The sequence below is a fragment of the Grus americana genome, chromosome 2 (genome assembly GCF_028858705.1).
Source record: "Grus americana isolate bGruAme1 chromosome 2, bGruAme1.mat, whole genome shotgun sequence".
Taxonomy (NCBI): domain Eukaryota; kingdom Metazoa; phylum Chordata; class Aves; order Gruiformes; family Gruidae; genus Grus; species Grus americana.
Window position 1 is genome coordinate 35923632 of NC_072853.1, and position 15985 is coordinate 35939616.

Sequence of the window (15985 nt, forward strand, 5' to 3'; positions counted from 1 at the left end):
CAGGTCCCTAGCCCGCTGCGGGGACAGCCGTCGACCCGCCAAGCGCCCACCCAGCACTAGTTTAGGCGGTGGCCCCTGAGGGGACCGAAGTTTCTCGCCCACGGGGACCGCCCGGCACCTGCCTTTCGGCGGGGTGAGCCTCCCGGCGGGGTGCCCGCCCCGGTGGGGAGCGGCTCACCCTCCCGGGGACCACGGCGGGAACGGCCCCGCTCGCTTTCCACGCCTCCTGCTGCCGCCGCCGCCGCCACTTCGGCGGAGTGGCCGGGCGCAGCCTCGGCACCGGCCGTCACTCGGTCTCTCGCCTCACAGGTCCCCGGAGCCGGCGGGGCGGGCGCTGCTCGGAGGCGAGCGGGCTGGCGCCATGAAGCGCTCTCTGCTGCGGCTCTGTCAATCGCGGGAGAAGGCTGCCGTCTCCAGCTCCTACCAGGGCGTCGTTTGCGAGGCGGATGCCGCCTCCGTCGCCTCGCAGGATGTCTTCAAGGTGCGTGCGGGGGGGCGCGGAGGGGGCGGGGGTCCCGAGGGCTTGGTGGCGGGTATGAGTGTGAGGGGACGGCGTCGGGGCAGCCCAGCTGCCTGAGACACCGAGGCCGGCGTGGGACAAGATGGTGCCCAAGACTGGGGCTCGTGTGTGGGCGCTGGGACAAGGAGGGGTGAAGGTGGAGGGTGATGTGGGGCTCTGGAGGCAGCTGTGCCAGAGACCCTTTCTTCCAAGAGGCCTTTTCCCCTCACTTGTCAGTGGAGGGAAGAGCTGTGAGAGGTGGGAGACAACAGGCTGAGAGTCGCCCTGGCCATGGGGTGTGAAGGCACAGGCCACTGTGGTGCTGTTCAGCTGAGTCCAGACCGGGGCGAGCGAGAAGGCAGGAGTGGAGTGGGCAAAGGAGGGTGTGGGGTGGCAGGGGCGGGTGGTGGGCAGCAGGCGGCTGCTGGGGCTTCACATCCCTCCTGGGCACAGCTCCCCACAAAGAGTCCCCCTCTTAGAGGGAGGCTGAGAGGTCATGATGGGAGTACATCATCTAGCAAAAATGTCCCAGAAAGAAAGTTTAGAAGTGCTGGGACTGGTATGAGGGGAAAGGGAACCAGCAGCACAGCCTACAGATGCTATAAAGGATATAACATCTTTCCTTTTCCACAGAGAATAGGACAAGTGATGCATTTATATTGCAGCAAGGGAGACCTAGACCAAATGTTAGGGAATCCTTTAAGGGTAAGAATAATTTAGCAAAGGAGCAGATTGCTTACGGGACAGATGACTTGGGTGACTTTGGAGATTTTTAAGAGCAGGCTGACCAAATTTGACGAAGTATGTGGATGGATTTAAAGACCTCTTGAGGTAATTTCCAACCTTGTTTTCTGTGTGCTAGCTGTAGTCCTGAGCAACACCTCTTCAGCATAACACAGCTTGTCACTCTGGTGGGTGATCTGCCACTACAGACCTGTTCAGACGAAGTGCAAAGGAGCCGCTGTTGTTTAAAATAGCTTGCTTTGCTGTTTTGAACTAACCAAAGTACTGAGAACACCAAAATGATTTCTTCCTTTCCTATTTTGTTAATGAAACACTGCAGCATTGGCTGAAGAATCTTATTTTTCTTGCTAGAAATTATCATCATGCCACATTTCAGCCACATTTTGTCTTACATGGACAAAAAAATTCCAGTTTAAAGAGTGGAGAAATGTGATCTAAATCAATAGAATGATTTGAAATTCATTACAATTAAAATTAAATTAGAATATAAGAAGGAATAGAAGATACTGGGCTCTATAATAAGGTTTTCTTAAATAGCTTTTTGATGTGTATAAAATGTTTAGATATTTTTGTATGTAATTGACCTCTTATTCGTATGACAGTGGAGTCATCTTAAATACCCTTTCCACAATGATATCACCTATTTTCTATTAACTTTTTCTAATTGCACTTTTGAAGTAGATAATACCCCTGTATTTGGCCCCAGTCTTCTAAATCTTTAAACACATTTGTAACATTATTCACATGAGTAACCTCACTGAGTTCAATGGGACTATTAAGCTGAAGGAAGTTAAACACGTGCTTAAGTGTATGAATTGGCTGCCCTGTAATGTATATTTGCTTAATGACAGCAAAAATTGCAGTGTCTTTGTGGTTCAGGGTTCCTGAAGAGCAAAGTTTTCCTTTTCTTTTGCAGCTGAGGAGGGAACAGTGATTTTGGGGGATTTCTTATTTTTACCCTTTGCTTGCTTACACATCTTTGGGAAGGTTTGCATTTCTTTTGATATGCATTTTTATCTTTTTTTTTCTGTTCCCAATTTTGTTGAATTGTTTTTCTTTTTTATTGCCTTTTAATTTTTTAATAACTTGTTTTTAAATTCCTCCCCATTCTACTGCAATATTTTTTTTTTCTATCATTTTTCTTCATTTACAAGTATGGGGTTTGAAACACTTTAACAAAAATATGTGGAGAACATCATAAATTAAGAATCAGCAGGGTTTCCATAGTTGGCAAAGCAGAGTACCAGGGAGGTACCAAGCTGTCAGAGGGCTGAGCTGTTGGACGGGGTTTTATTGTATTACACTGTGAAGACGCTGGGTTGTTTCAGACTGAGATAGTAGCCCATGGGATGCTCTTCAGATACTGCTGAAATTAAAGAATTTATTGGTTGCTCTGACATAAAGAACATCACAGAAACCCAATGGCTGAACTTGAAAGCCCAGGACCCAGTATCGGTCTGTAGAAAGGTCTAGAAAATGAATTTATCAAGATTATTAACTTTTCCTCTCTGTTGAATTCATTTGATGTCGCCACAGCTGGAGAGAGTATAAAACAGTAAGTGATGAATTTGCTTGTTTGAGATTTTCTGTGGTGGAAGGCAGATCTTGAGCTCTCTACAGAAGACAAAATACTATATTCAAGATAATTTATATTTTTTTTAATTTTGCACTGTTTCTTATCTGGGTCTGATTTTGCATTCAGTTGAATCAATCTGAGTTTCATTATTGACTTGATCTGATCAGGATTTGTATATTTCTGTATGAAACTAAACAGTCGGGAGAGAATTATTGGATGGTAACATGCCCACAGCAACACATTATAGCATTATTAACATCTTGCCTATTAAGAAAATGAGAATATTTGTATCCAAATAGGTGATTTCAGATGGAAGTGCCTGCAGGCTACGGAGCTTCATTAAGAAGAATCGTTCTGGGCTTACCAAAGTGGATGAATTAAACGCCACGCCACTGCATCATGCTGCAGAAGGAGGTCAAATAGAATTAATGCAATTGATCATAGATGATTCTTCCTGTGAAGGTAACACACATTTTATGAACTATTTTATTTAACAGAATAAAAAAGTTCAATAATCAAAGTGTTACCCAACTGAAGCAGAACTGGTATGTGTTACCTACATTTATAGATTTAAACATAGTTCAACCTGTCTGCCACAGTTTGCAGTGTCTCAGGTGTGGCTTGGGTCTCCCTTGTTATATTAGGACTGTTTTCTCTCTAAAGCAGTGATTCAATATATCTTGTTTGTTTGGGACTCAGATTTACAGTCTTCAGATATGAAAAAGAAAATGGCAGTGAGGTACAGTAGGCTTGACTTTCTATCTTCCTTATATATGTTATGTGTCTTATGTTACATTTAAAATACTGGAAATGTAAAAGAGAAGTAGTTTGGTTTCTCATACTTGCCATTCAAGTTGTCATCACAACTTGTTTACTTAATAATGAGGAAGAATAAACATTTGATGAGATAGGCCATGTAAAGAAATTTAGGGAAGAAGTGATAAGTAGGAGAACATGGGGCTTTGAATGATTGAAAAACCGTCTATGTAAAAGATGTTGTTTAGTAGTTATTAATAAGCATTGTGAAAGTATGTACAACTCCACTGACAGACTATGGGCTACTAAGCAAACACACAATGGTCCTAAAAAGCTCATTTTTCACCTAATGATGGCCAATCTAATTTTAGATTATTCGATCTGAAAAATACTACTTTTCAATATATAATTTTTGTCTTAATTTTTGAGAATATTTGTTGAAGTTTAGTTCCCATTTTTTTGTGCAGAAAAACCACTTTTATAACTGATGCAAATTGATTTACCTCTGTGTTCTTAAGTGAATCAGAATAGATGTGGTCTTTAATATTACAACATGCAAGCACTTATTTATTATCTCTTATTTTAGTTATTCACATTCACTTGTTCTGTGCAGCCTCTAAAGCAATAGCTGCAAAGTCAAAGAAGATAGGAAAAAGAAGAGGCAAGGAAAGAGGGAAATCAGACTCTTGGGGGAGGAGAAAAGATGCATAATAATGGGCAAGAAATACGCAGGTGTTTGACCCCTTCCAACTCTCCACTATTGTAATTTCAAAATTTCTAATAAAAAGCTTTATTGCTATTTGCTAACCTTATCAAGATTATTCTCTGCTATTTTAGTATATTAATATTTTAATAGAATGTTTTCTCTAACCAATACCATGTATTTAGCACAATACTTAATCAATTTAACACAATACACTGCGTGACATGCAATCTTGCTCTTTTTCTCTTTAAAGAAACTTAGTAGCACAGACCTAAACCTCCATTGAAGACACTTTTTTTTTTCAGTGTGATGAGAACATTTGATGGTTTTGCTTTGGTTTTGTTTTTTTTTTTTTTTCTCTCCTTTGACCTAGTATTAAATGTGATGGATTCTTCTGGCAATACCCCACTGCACTGGGCCACAAAGAAAAACCAGGTTGAAAGTGTTAGTTTGCTTCTCAGCAGAGGAGCCAATCCAAACATTCTGAACTCCAATATGATGGCACCTTTGCATATGGCAGTGCAGTCCCTACATAATGAAATTGTTAAGGTAAGTCTAAAGTCCACATAAATATACAGATTTGATAAGTAGCTCAACAGCAGCTGCATGCAGAACACCAAGACCTGTTTATATATGCTGTATCTCCTCATATGCTTTGTTTAGTGAGCAGGATGTGTAACATATGAAGCTTATAGAAATGTTTGTGTCTTAGCGCAGCAAGTAAAAAGGAACTTACTGATTTATATAAATACTGAAATTTGTGCTATTATAGTAGTTATGATGTTTTACAGATAATTCTTTTAAATTTTCCAAGCAAAAGGGATTTTATTTTAAAAGGATTTTTTTAGCACTAAAATTTCATGTAGGCATGTGTTATTTCAAATGTAGGGAGTGATGGAAGTATCAAAATTTTCTTGAAACTAGTGTATTTTTTTAATTAAAATCAGATTAAAATTAGTCAAAAAACACAGTTCTTAAAACCAACATCTTAATAATCATTTGAATAATAGCAGAGCTAAAGCTGCAATTACAAATCTCAGAAATATATTGTGAAGAAATTACCAAGGTCTCCATTTTGAACCTTGTAAAATAGCAACAGCATTGAAATTTTAAGCAGCGTAACTCTTTCATCATTTGTCTAACTGTAATGAGAATGTTTTCATTATATTTGGCATTTGGATAGAATTTTAGTATTTGTAAAGTTTTTGAATGTACTAGGTGAGTACAACCTTAACAACACAGCACTTACTTTTTCACTTTAAAGTTGTCTCCTTTTCTAGTTCATCCAAACAAAAGAAAGAAAAACATACTTCTATATTAAAGACTTAAAATCCTTTAGAGATTTTTAGTGCTAAAATATTTCACGGTCCTCACATCTTTTACAAAATCTGTATTTACTGTTAATTAAGACTAATAAAATCTGAAACACAATGAAATTTTTAAAGTGGGCTTTGTAGCAAGTTCTGTGATTGGGTTATTTTACAGCTCTGCTTTTGACTAAATATATGATCTCATTTTTTCCCCACTCTGTTGTTTATTCAAGCTAATTCTCCTTTGGTTTCTATTGTCAAATTGCCAAAGAGAGATTAAAATGTGCCAGTTCTTCCAGTACAGAAAAATTCATTGGAATTACTGAAAGAGAATTTAATAAATATGTAGAAAGAGGAATAAATATGCGGTTCAGTATGGTCATTATAATTTCTACATCCTTTGCTTCTCAAAAAATGGTACTTGGTGAGACTGATAGTTCAGTGTTAGCTGTCAACATAGGGACTGAAGCAGGAAATCATGACTGGAAGGATCCCTGTTCTCATCAAGTCCAGTCTCTCTTGATCTTCTGTAACTGTCTGATAGATGCCAGATTGAGCAGGATCCACAGCATTGCCACTTTCCAGGGAATGCAGAATATTACGAGACATTGTAACAAACTTCAGTTGAAAATCCTCATCTGCAATTTGCTGCAGAAAAGATTTTCTCCCAGTATTGGGGAAACTGTTAAATAAAACGTTAAGATACTGTGCAGCTATGTGCAGTGTTTATTCTAGTTATCCAGGTGTCTGCTGTAAAGAATTTTACTTTGTCGGTTCTCACCTGCATTTTTCAGCTGCATATTTTTACGTTCTCTCACATTTTGTCCCTCCTCTGCCTATGCGTTGTGCGCTGTTGGCATGCAAAAAGAACAAGTCACAAGAGTGCTATGGATGATAAAAACCAAAAGTAATGGAATAGGCCTTTGTTGCTGTGTTTGGCTTATGGTTGACTGAATGTTTTCTTAAACATTTAGATTTTAGTGCAGCATAGCAGTACAGATGTTAATTTGGAAGGTGAAGCTGGGAACACACCTATAATTGTAGCATGTTACAAGGATAATCCTGAAGCACTGACACTCCTGGTAGGTATAATTATCCATCGCCTTTTCATGTGATTCTGTTTACCTTGATGCAGTGTTATTCTTTTCCTGTGCTCTGTCTTTGTTCAGTGGAGGAAGGTTAATCATGGACCTAATATTCAAGTTACTTTACAAAGGTGCATGTATATGTGTGCTCCTTTTTATTTTATAAGATCGTTATACTGCAAGTAAGTGTGCAGTGGACACCCTTACAGCATCACTATCTTTTAAATAAAGGGATCACCCCTCAGGAAAAAAAAAAGTAATTTAAAGTTCAAAAAGAACAACACTTTTTGTCTGAAATACAAAGTATTTTATCTTCCTCTATGTCACTCTTTTTCTAGAATTTTCACTTATATGCTTCTGAAGCATGAAGAAAACTACTAATGAAACACTTAAGAGCTGTTTGAAAAGAATGCAAGCAATTCTTATATATGTTCTGGGATCCCCGATACTTAAAAAATATACTTTGCAAAAAATGAAATGTGGTATTTTGTGATTTAGAAAACTGTAGAAAAAGTGTCAAGCATACCTGAGTTCCTTTACTTGTTTATGGGACTTTGTGAATAAGGCTTGCCTGCTTTGTGAAAAAAATCAACAGAATAGTTCAGTTGGAAGAGACCTACAATGATCATCTAATCCAGCTGACTTCAGGGTTGACTAAAAGTTAAAGCGTATTATTAAGATGTTTGTATATAAAATTCACAATGAATATACAACATTAAAAAAAACAAAACAGGACACAGCTACAGCTATACGGGAGACTATATCTGTAATAATATGTTTGTTACTCAGAATTTTCTGTATGTCATTAAGCTATATCCAGGCATTATTTTTCAGATTGAAAATGGAGGGAAAATATGTAAAGCAAACAAAACAGGATGTATGCCTATCCATGCAGCTGCATTTTCAGGCGCAAAGACATGTATGGAAATTCTTTTAAAAAAAGGTAAATACCTTGTTCCCAAGCAGTCAGTAAGCTTTATTATTTATAGTAGTGTTACCAACTTACTGCTTTACTTCTCATAAAACTGTTCAAACAAGCACTTATAACTGTGATTAAACTTACAAGAAGTTAATGCAATTATTCCTACGGGCAATTCATGCTAGTAACTGTTGTAGGATTGCAGCAGCAGCTTAACTGCTTTCCTAAATGTGTGTTCATCCATTGTTTAATGATAGATGTGAAAGGTTTTTGAGGGGGGGAGAATATAATTCCACAGTTAATATACTTGTTTTGAAAGCCTTGATATCTTCTGTTATGTCATTCTCGCTTAAAAGATTTCCATTTATTTTCATCTCTCAGGTGAAGAATTGGGTCACTCTGCTAAAACCCACATCAATTTTACCAATAATGGAAAGTGCAGTCCACTTCATTTGGCAGTTCAAAGTGGGGACCTTGAAATGATTAAAATGTGCATTGAATTTGGAGCCCAAATTGATCTAAAACAGGTAAAACTCGGAGCGAAATACAATTTTGATAAAAACTAGATATCTCTAAATCTCTGAGTGGTATGGAAAAAGAGATGAGCAGATAATCATTACTCATTGTCTCTTCCAATGCAAAACCTAGGGAGCAGCAAATGAAAACAAGTCTTTAGTTCAAATCAGGCAAAATGGCAGGTTTCTTTACACAAGTTACATAGGATGTTGTGGGTATGAAAAGTTTGCATGGATTTAAAATGCATTTGTGTAGATCCATAGAAGGAAAATCTGTCCTCAACTACTGAATGCAGCAATATCCCCTCTGGCTCAGGAAGACCTTGAGTCATAAACAGGTGGAGACTGGGAGAGCACTCTGGAAGAGTATCACTGTGGTACAGCCTTCTTCACAAACTCTTTACTACGTAAAAGCTATCATCCCTTCCAAGAAATGGGATGTTCTATTTGACCCTTTCTCATCATTCTTGTTTATGTTCAGCCTTGCCCTGGTCTTTACAGTATCTTCTTTGTAAGCAAGCACAAATTTGTGATGCTACTGGTGTTACAGTGATACTGTTGTTGTAGGGGCCTGTGCCCGCCTTCATGATGAATAAACATTTCTGAAAATGTCTATCATTAATCAAATTGTTTGCAGGGCTGAAATCAACTCATGAGAGCAAAGATAAACATGGCTTAGCCTTTTTTTTTTGGTTTGATTCTTTGAAGACACATGCTTTTGAATGAGATGATTTATGCTGCTGATTTGGTGATGAGTAAGACTGTTTCGTGAATGCTTATGGCATTATGGAAAAGCCCATTCCAATGCACTCACTGAAATGTTCCTGTTCTGAAAAGGACAAAGTCAAAACCCTCAGGCATGTATCAAAGCTAGTTTATCCCATCTAGCTAAATGAAACCCTGTTTTGGCAGATCTTGTTCTCATCATTTATTTATTGCTTAATAATTTTATGACTGCCTAGCTTATAATAGTTTAATAACTTGTTAGACCAAGTTATTTTTAAGCTGCAGAAAATTTTATTTAAGAACAACATCTAAGGAAGATTTCATTTAAGGAAGTCAAAAGTATTTTAAAATAATAATTTCTGTATTATATAGGCACATTTGTTTGCTTATTCATTTGTACTGGTCTACCTATGGTTTTCTGTAGTTTTCCTTTGCTTCATCTCTTGTATTAAAGGGTGCTCTGTGTGTCTCTTTATTAATTCAACTACAAAAAAATTGTTAAGACTGTCATTATCTCATATCTTAGGGAGTTGGTATAGAATAATAAGGCTGAATAAATAACTAATAGATAAGTTCCTTTAGAACTATCTCTTTAGTCTTTTCTGGTCTTTAAGATATTTTTCGAGATCCACTATTTTAGTTAAAGACTAAAGTCTCCTTACTTACATACAAATTTAGGCATTTAGGAATTATAAATCTTGTGTTTAGCAGGTTGGGGGTTAGGTTGTTGGGGTTTAAATGTTTAAATATTGTTTTCCCATTTACAGAATGAAAAATGCACAGCACTTCATTTTGCTGCCACTCAAGGAGCAACTGAGATTGTAAAGTTAATGATGTCATCCTATGCTGGTGAGGAATCCATTATTGATGCTGTAGATGGGAATAAGGAAACATTGCTTCACAGGTAGGAGGCTGCTCTGCCAGGCTTCGCTATAAATTGTGACCCATGATATTCTTAGCTATTTTCAACATCGAATTATACTTTATATAGTATACTTTGGATCACCCTTCCACATGAGTTGGAACTTCTCCATGGGATGGGAGATGGTTTTAGTATGATATGAAAGAATCAGTAATTTGGTCAGAATGGTAAAGATTTTGGTGCTGATCTCAAAATCAAAACAGTTCCAGTTACCTTGGAACCATGTCAAGGAATGGTCACTAACAGTTTGTATTGAAAATTTACTCCAGTAAAGAACTAGTAGGTGAACAAGTTTATGGAATTAACAGCTTCTGAGGTTGTGGAATAAATGCCATCATCTAATGGGGTTATGTTCTCCGGAAAATGAATGAAAAATAATATAAACAATTTTTAAAAATAATTTATTTTCTTTCCCCAAAAAATTATTTTATACCTGATCAGGTACAAGCAGATGTTGGTACACTTCCCTACGACTATAAAGTTGCAGGTGGCATTTGTATATGTAATAATCCTCTAGACTTCTAGTCTTTCACAGTCCATTTGAAACCAGAGCACTAGACTGTGGAGGCATTTCCTCAGTCTTCTGTAGCAGAATGACATTTAAATGTCCTGGCTACCAGCTCTATGGAAGATAGTGTCTTTCCCCATATGTACATTTTTGCAAGAAAGCTATGCCTCATTGCATTTAAGTAAAATGTAATAATTTTACAGTGTTGTTCTACAATGAGTTCTACAACACGAAATAATTGGTAGAAAGTCAGAGGCAGTAGAGATGATTGTTCTTTGGACATGATACAAAGTGGAATGATTCAAAGATAATTGAAGAAATTTAAAAGGGGAGTGTGCTGTAAAGTTAAGATAAGGTTTGGGTACACTTGGAAATGCTACTGCGATAGAACACTACTGAAGACAAAGTGGTGACAGAACACCAAAGAAAATCGTGCAGATGCAATGCACTACAGAATAGATAACTGGCTGTCATATCCATGGAAATGATTGTCCTTGGAAAAAGCTTTGGACCAAAAAGAATGAGACTGTCTTGCTCCCTGTGTTTGTGAAACAGGAAAAAAATATTATCAAGAATCATCAGAAAGGTAGAAAGTCATCCAAATCTCTCAGAATATAAATAAACCAAATAGGAATGTTACCTTGTTTAAAAGTGAAGAAGCACTGAAGCATAGGCAGGGCATGATCCATTCACATTCCTACTGGCATGTTTCCATCTAAATATTTTATAAAATTGCTTCGCTCTCTCTTCGGGCACCTTTGAATTTATTTTGAGTGTATGTGAAGCATTCAGAATTTATACCTGGCTGGAGAGGTCTACTGTAGATAACAGAGGCATCTCTACTTATTTGGAACCATGACATGATTTTTAAAATACGTCTTTTGAGTAACCAGTTCTAACTATAGTACACCCTGTCTTGTTACGTCTTACAATGCTAAGGGAACTGTTATCTTTGAGATACAGTACAACCTTGGAACTGTCCTTCTGTGTTGCTCATGGAGTTAAAATATTTAACAGAGGTCTGACTTCTGAAAACATTTAGAATGTCTGTATTAACTGTGCTATACTTCCTGCTTTGACCATTTTTTCCTATAATATATAATTCAATGTCTTACTGTAAAATAAAACCTGAGAATTGTTCATGTGTACAGACAGCTTTAAAATATTTTTAGTAAATTAATAAATGTGAGCACAATTTATATCAGTATATTATATTTTTTCATATTTTTAGTAGACTTGCCTGCCACAGTCAGAATATGTTTAGCTATATCATGACCATTTTAACCCCACTTTAGCATTATTACACAAAATATATAGCAAGTTATTTTTTGAAGATGGGATCAATGGGATGGATTTGAGGCTCTAGCTCTGCATGGAACAAACGGAGTCTAAAGTTTATGGAATTCTATATTGACCTTGTGTGGTACAGGGAAGGATCTGAAATATGAAATGACTAGTTCTGTTAAAAATCAGTGGTAAAGTGCCTGTTGACCTATTCATGAGGTCTTTGTTTCCCACAGTGAGTTTTCAATGCCTTAACTGAACTGAACTTAGTTTAAAAACAAAACTCCGTGACAAAACATGGAAACAATTTATTAAAAAGAATTATGTAATAAAGGTATCTCTCTGTCTCTTTATTTTAAAATGCATTTATTTGAAAATATTAGAAAATGCAGCAAATGGAGAAAAATGCTACGTTTTGGCTTGAAACTTCATTGTCCTTTCTAATGTTACTGTATTTTTGCATTTTTCCCCACAGGACAGCATTGTTTGATCATTATGAACTGGCAGAGTATTTGATTTCAATGGTAAATATTTAATCAAGCAACATGTTTATAGAGATTATTGCTATCTATTACTACAGGTCTGCATAGAGAAATTCATAAAGGAGAATGTGTTCTCAGGTATAGGTTATTTAGACATATATATTTCATAATGCATAATTGACAGTTACAGTACAGCGATAGTTATGGCTCCATAATAGCATCCCACAGTTACAGAGGATGAAAACTTGCATTTTTCTTTCCATTTTACTTACTCAGAAAGGTTTCATAAACATCTTTTACCAGATATGTCAAACTGGTTCAGTCATTCTCACTTTTAGGACATGAAATATGAAATAAATGCTAAACATGCACTGAATTTAATCTGATTTTTCCAAAAAGATATCCTTGCTTTGAAGTATGTACATATGATTGATTGTTCTGGGATCACATAGCCATATATTGAAGTTTGTGCATGATCTAGAAATACTTTTTATTCTGTGTAGCTTGGTTATATTTCTTCACTGAATAATTATGACGCAGAAAGAGAAGAAGCATAACCGGGGATGCTACTGGCTGTGCTCCAAGTGTCCATTTATACCAATTAAACTAAGGCTCATATAACCATTACATGCCCCACTCTGATGAGGAAATTTTCAGAAGTCAGCAGACTTCTTTTCCATTTTATGTATGTTTATGTTTTATACTTAATTTCATGACAATTATGTTAAGAAAAATTCTCTTCTGCATACAGTTTTGCTTTTCTCAGAAACTCTGTGATAGAGATTGGATTTAGTCAGAATTAGATGTTGTGTTTATTTTTAATTCAAATGTGAAATGGTGAAGCTTGACTGCTTAAACTTGTCTGACAACACAACAGAAGTTGTTACCTGATAAATACAGGCACAAGTTTTTGCATGTGGAGGCTTGTGTGCACAAAGTATTAGAGGGATTATCTTTAACACTGTATTTGCTAAGAACAAGCTTTTGTTCCTTGAGTGTCATTGTGGCTATTTTGGCCTCTTTTGTAGAATCTATGCTGAGGGTTTGTTTGGCTTTCCATATAAAGTATGTCACGTTTTAAGTTTTAGGACTGTTTTCTTTTGCCCCCTCTGGGAATGGATCAAAGTATGCCAGTTGGGGTTTGTGGGATGTGGCACTCCTGGCAAGATCACTAGGTATTGCTTATGTGATGTACACGAGGGTGAAAAAGAAAAGGTGCAGCAATGTAACTGCTCAAAAGGAATAGCAGTTCAGAATAGATTTCTGGTTTTAATAAAGAACAAAATTTATTTATTTTACACATTAAATATCCACATTTCATGCACATTAACTTACAATGATTACTTCCTTCATCTTATTTTTGCTACTTTTTGTGTCTGAAAATAAAAGCCATTATAAACAGATACAGTGTTACATCTAGCTCTTCTAGATAGAACAGGTAAGATTAGTCATGCTAAACAGAATTGCCCAGGCACAAAATGTATGCTATTTACATTTAAATTACATTGTGTTTTTTTCTAAATTGTAGGTCAGTGTGCTACACAAAAATCAGAGAATCAAACTTTACAGATACTTCTTGCAGGGCTTTTCATTATTTTCCATTTCATCTCAATGTAACATGGTGATGAATATATGCCCTTGTTTTGGTGAGATGTACAGCTATGGTTTGCCATAACTGAAGGCTGACCAAAGCCTTAAAAAAAGCCAAAAGACAGAAACCTAGATCAATATTCCCAACTTGTAAACATTACAAAACTTTACAGCTTTAAAGAAATGCTACTTACAAATCGGTTTGAAAATTAAGCATTTTAAGCACAGTGACTTTAACAATAATGCCAAAGTGGCCAATGTCACATTTGACAATTAGGTGCACAGCATCTGGCTTATGTGTGTAAATGGCATGATTGTATTTGCAAGTTATGTTCACAACTATCAGGAAGAATAAAGACATGAAAATCAGAAAGTTCTCATGATTTAGCTAGTATCTTAGTAATTTCCCTGCATCTTTTAGTGGCTTTTTTTTCTTGTGTACTGGACAATTTAGAATTGAGATGTCTGGTGCTTCCAGAGTTTACTTCATTAATTTTATTGAAATGTGCTTATTCAAAGTAAATAAGCAGTAATTTTACACATTTTCTTGCTTCTTTTTTTTAACTTCCCTTTTCTCCTTTTGCTTCTTTTGTCTTCACTAAAAGAAAAATGACACATTAAATTGGTATAAATAAACTGATATTTACAAAATTTGCATAATATTTATTTTATATTAATGTCTGTTTAATTCATCTATATTAATGTATAAATGCAAAAGTAAAAGGAGTTCAGAAACTAAATTTACACACTTAATTCAGCTGTATCGTAAATGTGGTAAATATATGTGGCAATATTTGTTACTCCTTGTTGTGATAAATAATGTTGAATACTGCAAAATTCATTTTGCTGAGGGCTGAACAATGATGTTAGCTGGAGGGAAGGTGATTAAAGATTGTGTTATTATCTGGAAATTGCTGCCCTGTATTCACTGAAATGAATACGCCACTTGGATAAAAAAGGTCTTTGTTTCTTTGATGAATAAGAACATTTTTAAGAGGTTGTCTGACCTTGTAGAAAGGTAACTGGCAGAAGGGTCCTGCATATGTTACTCTCAAATATTTCATTGGAAAGCTTCCTCTTCCCTGTGGTAATCATTGTACATTTATTAAATGTTTCTTATTACTACATTACAGGTTTTACCATCCTGGAAAGTAAATATTGCTCCTGATTATGATTAATTCTCTCTTGAATTAGGACTGGACCCAAAGATGATTCAAGTTAATGGAAAAACTCCCATTGATTTTTTTGAATGATCTTTGTATATTATCTGAAATAAAACAGATTTTTTTGTGTACTTTGTTCAACTCATCCAATTTGACTTGCAACTCAATATGTAGAAAAATTATATCTAAAGCATCATAAAATAAACGTACATCTCATTGCTTCATTTACTTGTATCTTCATACTCCCTTGTGGCAGGATTTTTTAGATAGATATGTTTATGCTTATAGTATTTTGCTGATATGATCATAGTGATACTGTGACCATAGTGACCATACTGTCCTGGCAATATGCATCTTGTACAAAAATAGACAAAACAGCAAAATTGCACTTTTGCCAGAATATCTCATTCCAGTCCTTGTGCTTCCCCTGAGGAGAGAGGATGTATCAAAAACCTTGAATTTGGAGAACAAAAATGTGTCTACTGTAAATACAGCTACTTTGGAGTCAAAATTAAATCAGCTCCTTTAGCTTATGATGGAGAATAGAAAATAAAGATAGATCAAGCTATACAGATCGAACTATACTAATCTCTGGATGCATTACTTCTTGAACAGTATTCATATAGCACAGAGGTTCAGAAGGGTCTTGTAATTGTAATTGGTAATTGTTTGATAGGTAAGACCACATCATTCAAAAGGGCTTCAATTTTTGTATTTTTGTATTTTTCCAGTATTTTTAATTGAGAACTATGTATTTTGAATATTTAAATGCATGGAAAGGTACCCTAACAAAAGATCCTGAGTTGTGAGTTCAGTATACCTAGAAGTAGCCCACTGTTATTTAGGCATCTAAATTTTTATACATAGATGGCTGGGCTGTGGCTAATAGTTTGAGAGCATGGTAGTTTTATATAGAGATGCAATGTGTTTATTGAATTTACTTATCTGGAGCATCTGGAGTTACTAAGAATGCCTGTAATTTTGCAGTGCTTATAAAGGGCAGCACCATTCTAAAATGTCATATATTCATTATTCATGATAAACTTGCAGTTCTTTATTGCAGGGGGCTAATATCGATAGCGTAGACATAGAAGGTCGATCCCCGCTTCTGTTGGCCACTTCCTGTGCATCATGGAAAATTGTGAATTTACTGCTCTCAAAAGGTAAAAAGGAATACACACATACAATATACTTTCTTTGAAC

At 36.4% G+C, this 15985-nt stretch overlaps 1 protein-coding gene across 2 annotated transcripts in view; it reads left to right on the plus strand.

Moving 5' to 3' along the window:
* Positions 1-339: 339 nt before the first annotated feature.
* The window catches only part of TRPA1 (transient receptor potential cation channel subfamily A member 1), a 37996-nt gene continuing 22350 nt past the window's right edge, over positions 340-15985 (plus strand). The window contains exons 1-9 of one of the 2 annotated variants that reach the window (XM_054816704.1): positions 340-481; positions 3119-3281; positions 4652-4827; positions 6563-6670; positions 7508-7616; positions 7974-8119; positions 9601-9737; positions 12023-12071; positions 15846-15945. In XM_054816704.1, coding sequence (XP_054672679.1) covers positions 362-481; positions 3119-3281; positions 4652-4827; positions 6563-6670; positions 7508-7616; positions 7974-8119; positions 9601-9737; positions 12023-12071; positions 15846-15945 — 1108 coding nt within the window. In that variant the 5' untranslated portion in view covers positions 340-361. Of the gene's footprint in view, positions 482-3118; positions 3282-3518; positions 3559-4651; positions 4828-6562; positions 6671-7507; positions 7617-7973; positions 8120-9600; positions 9738-12022; positions 12072-15845; positions 15946-15985 lie in introns of those variants that run through there. The other variant, XM_054816703.1, reaches the window with a different exon arrangement.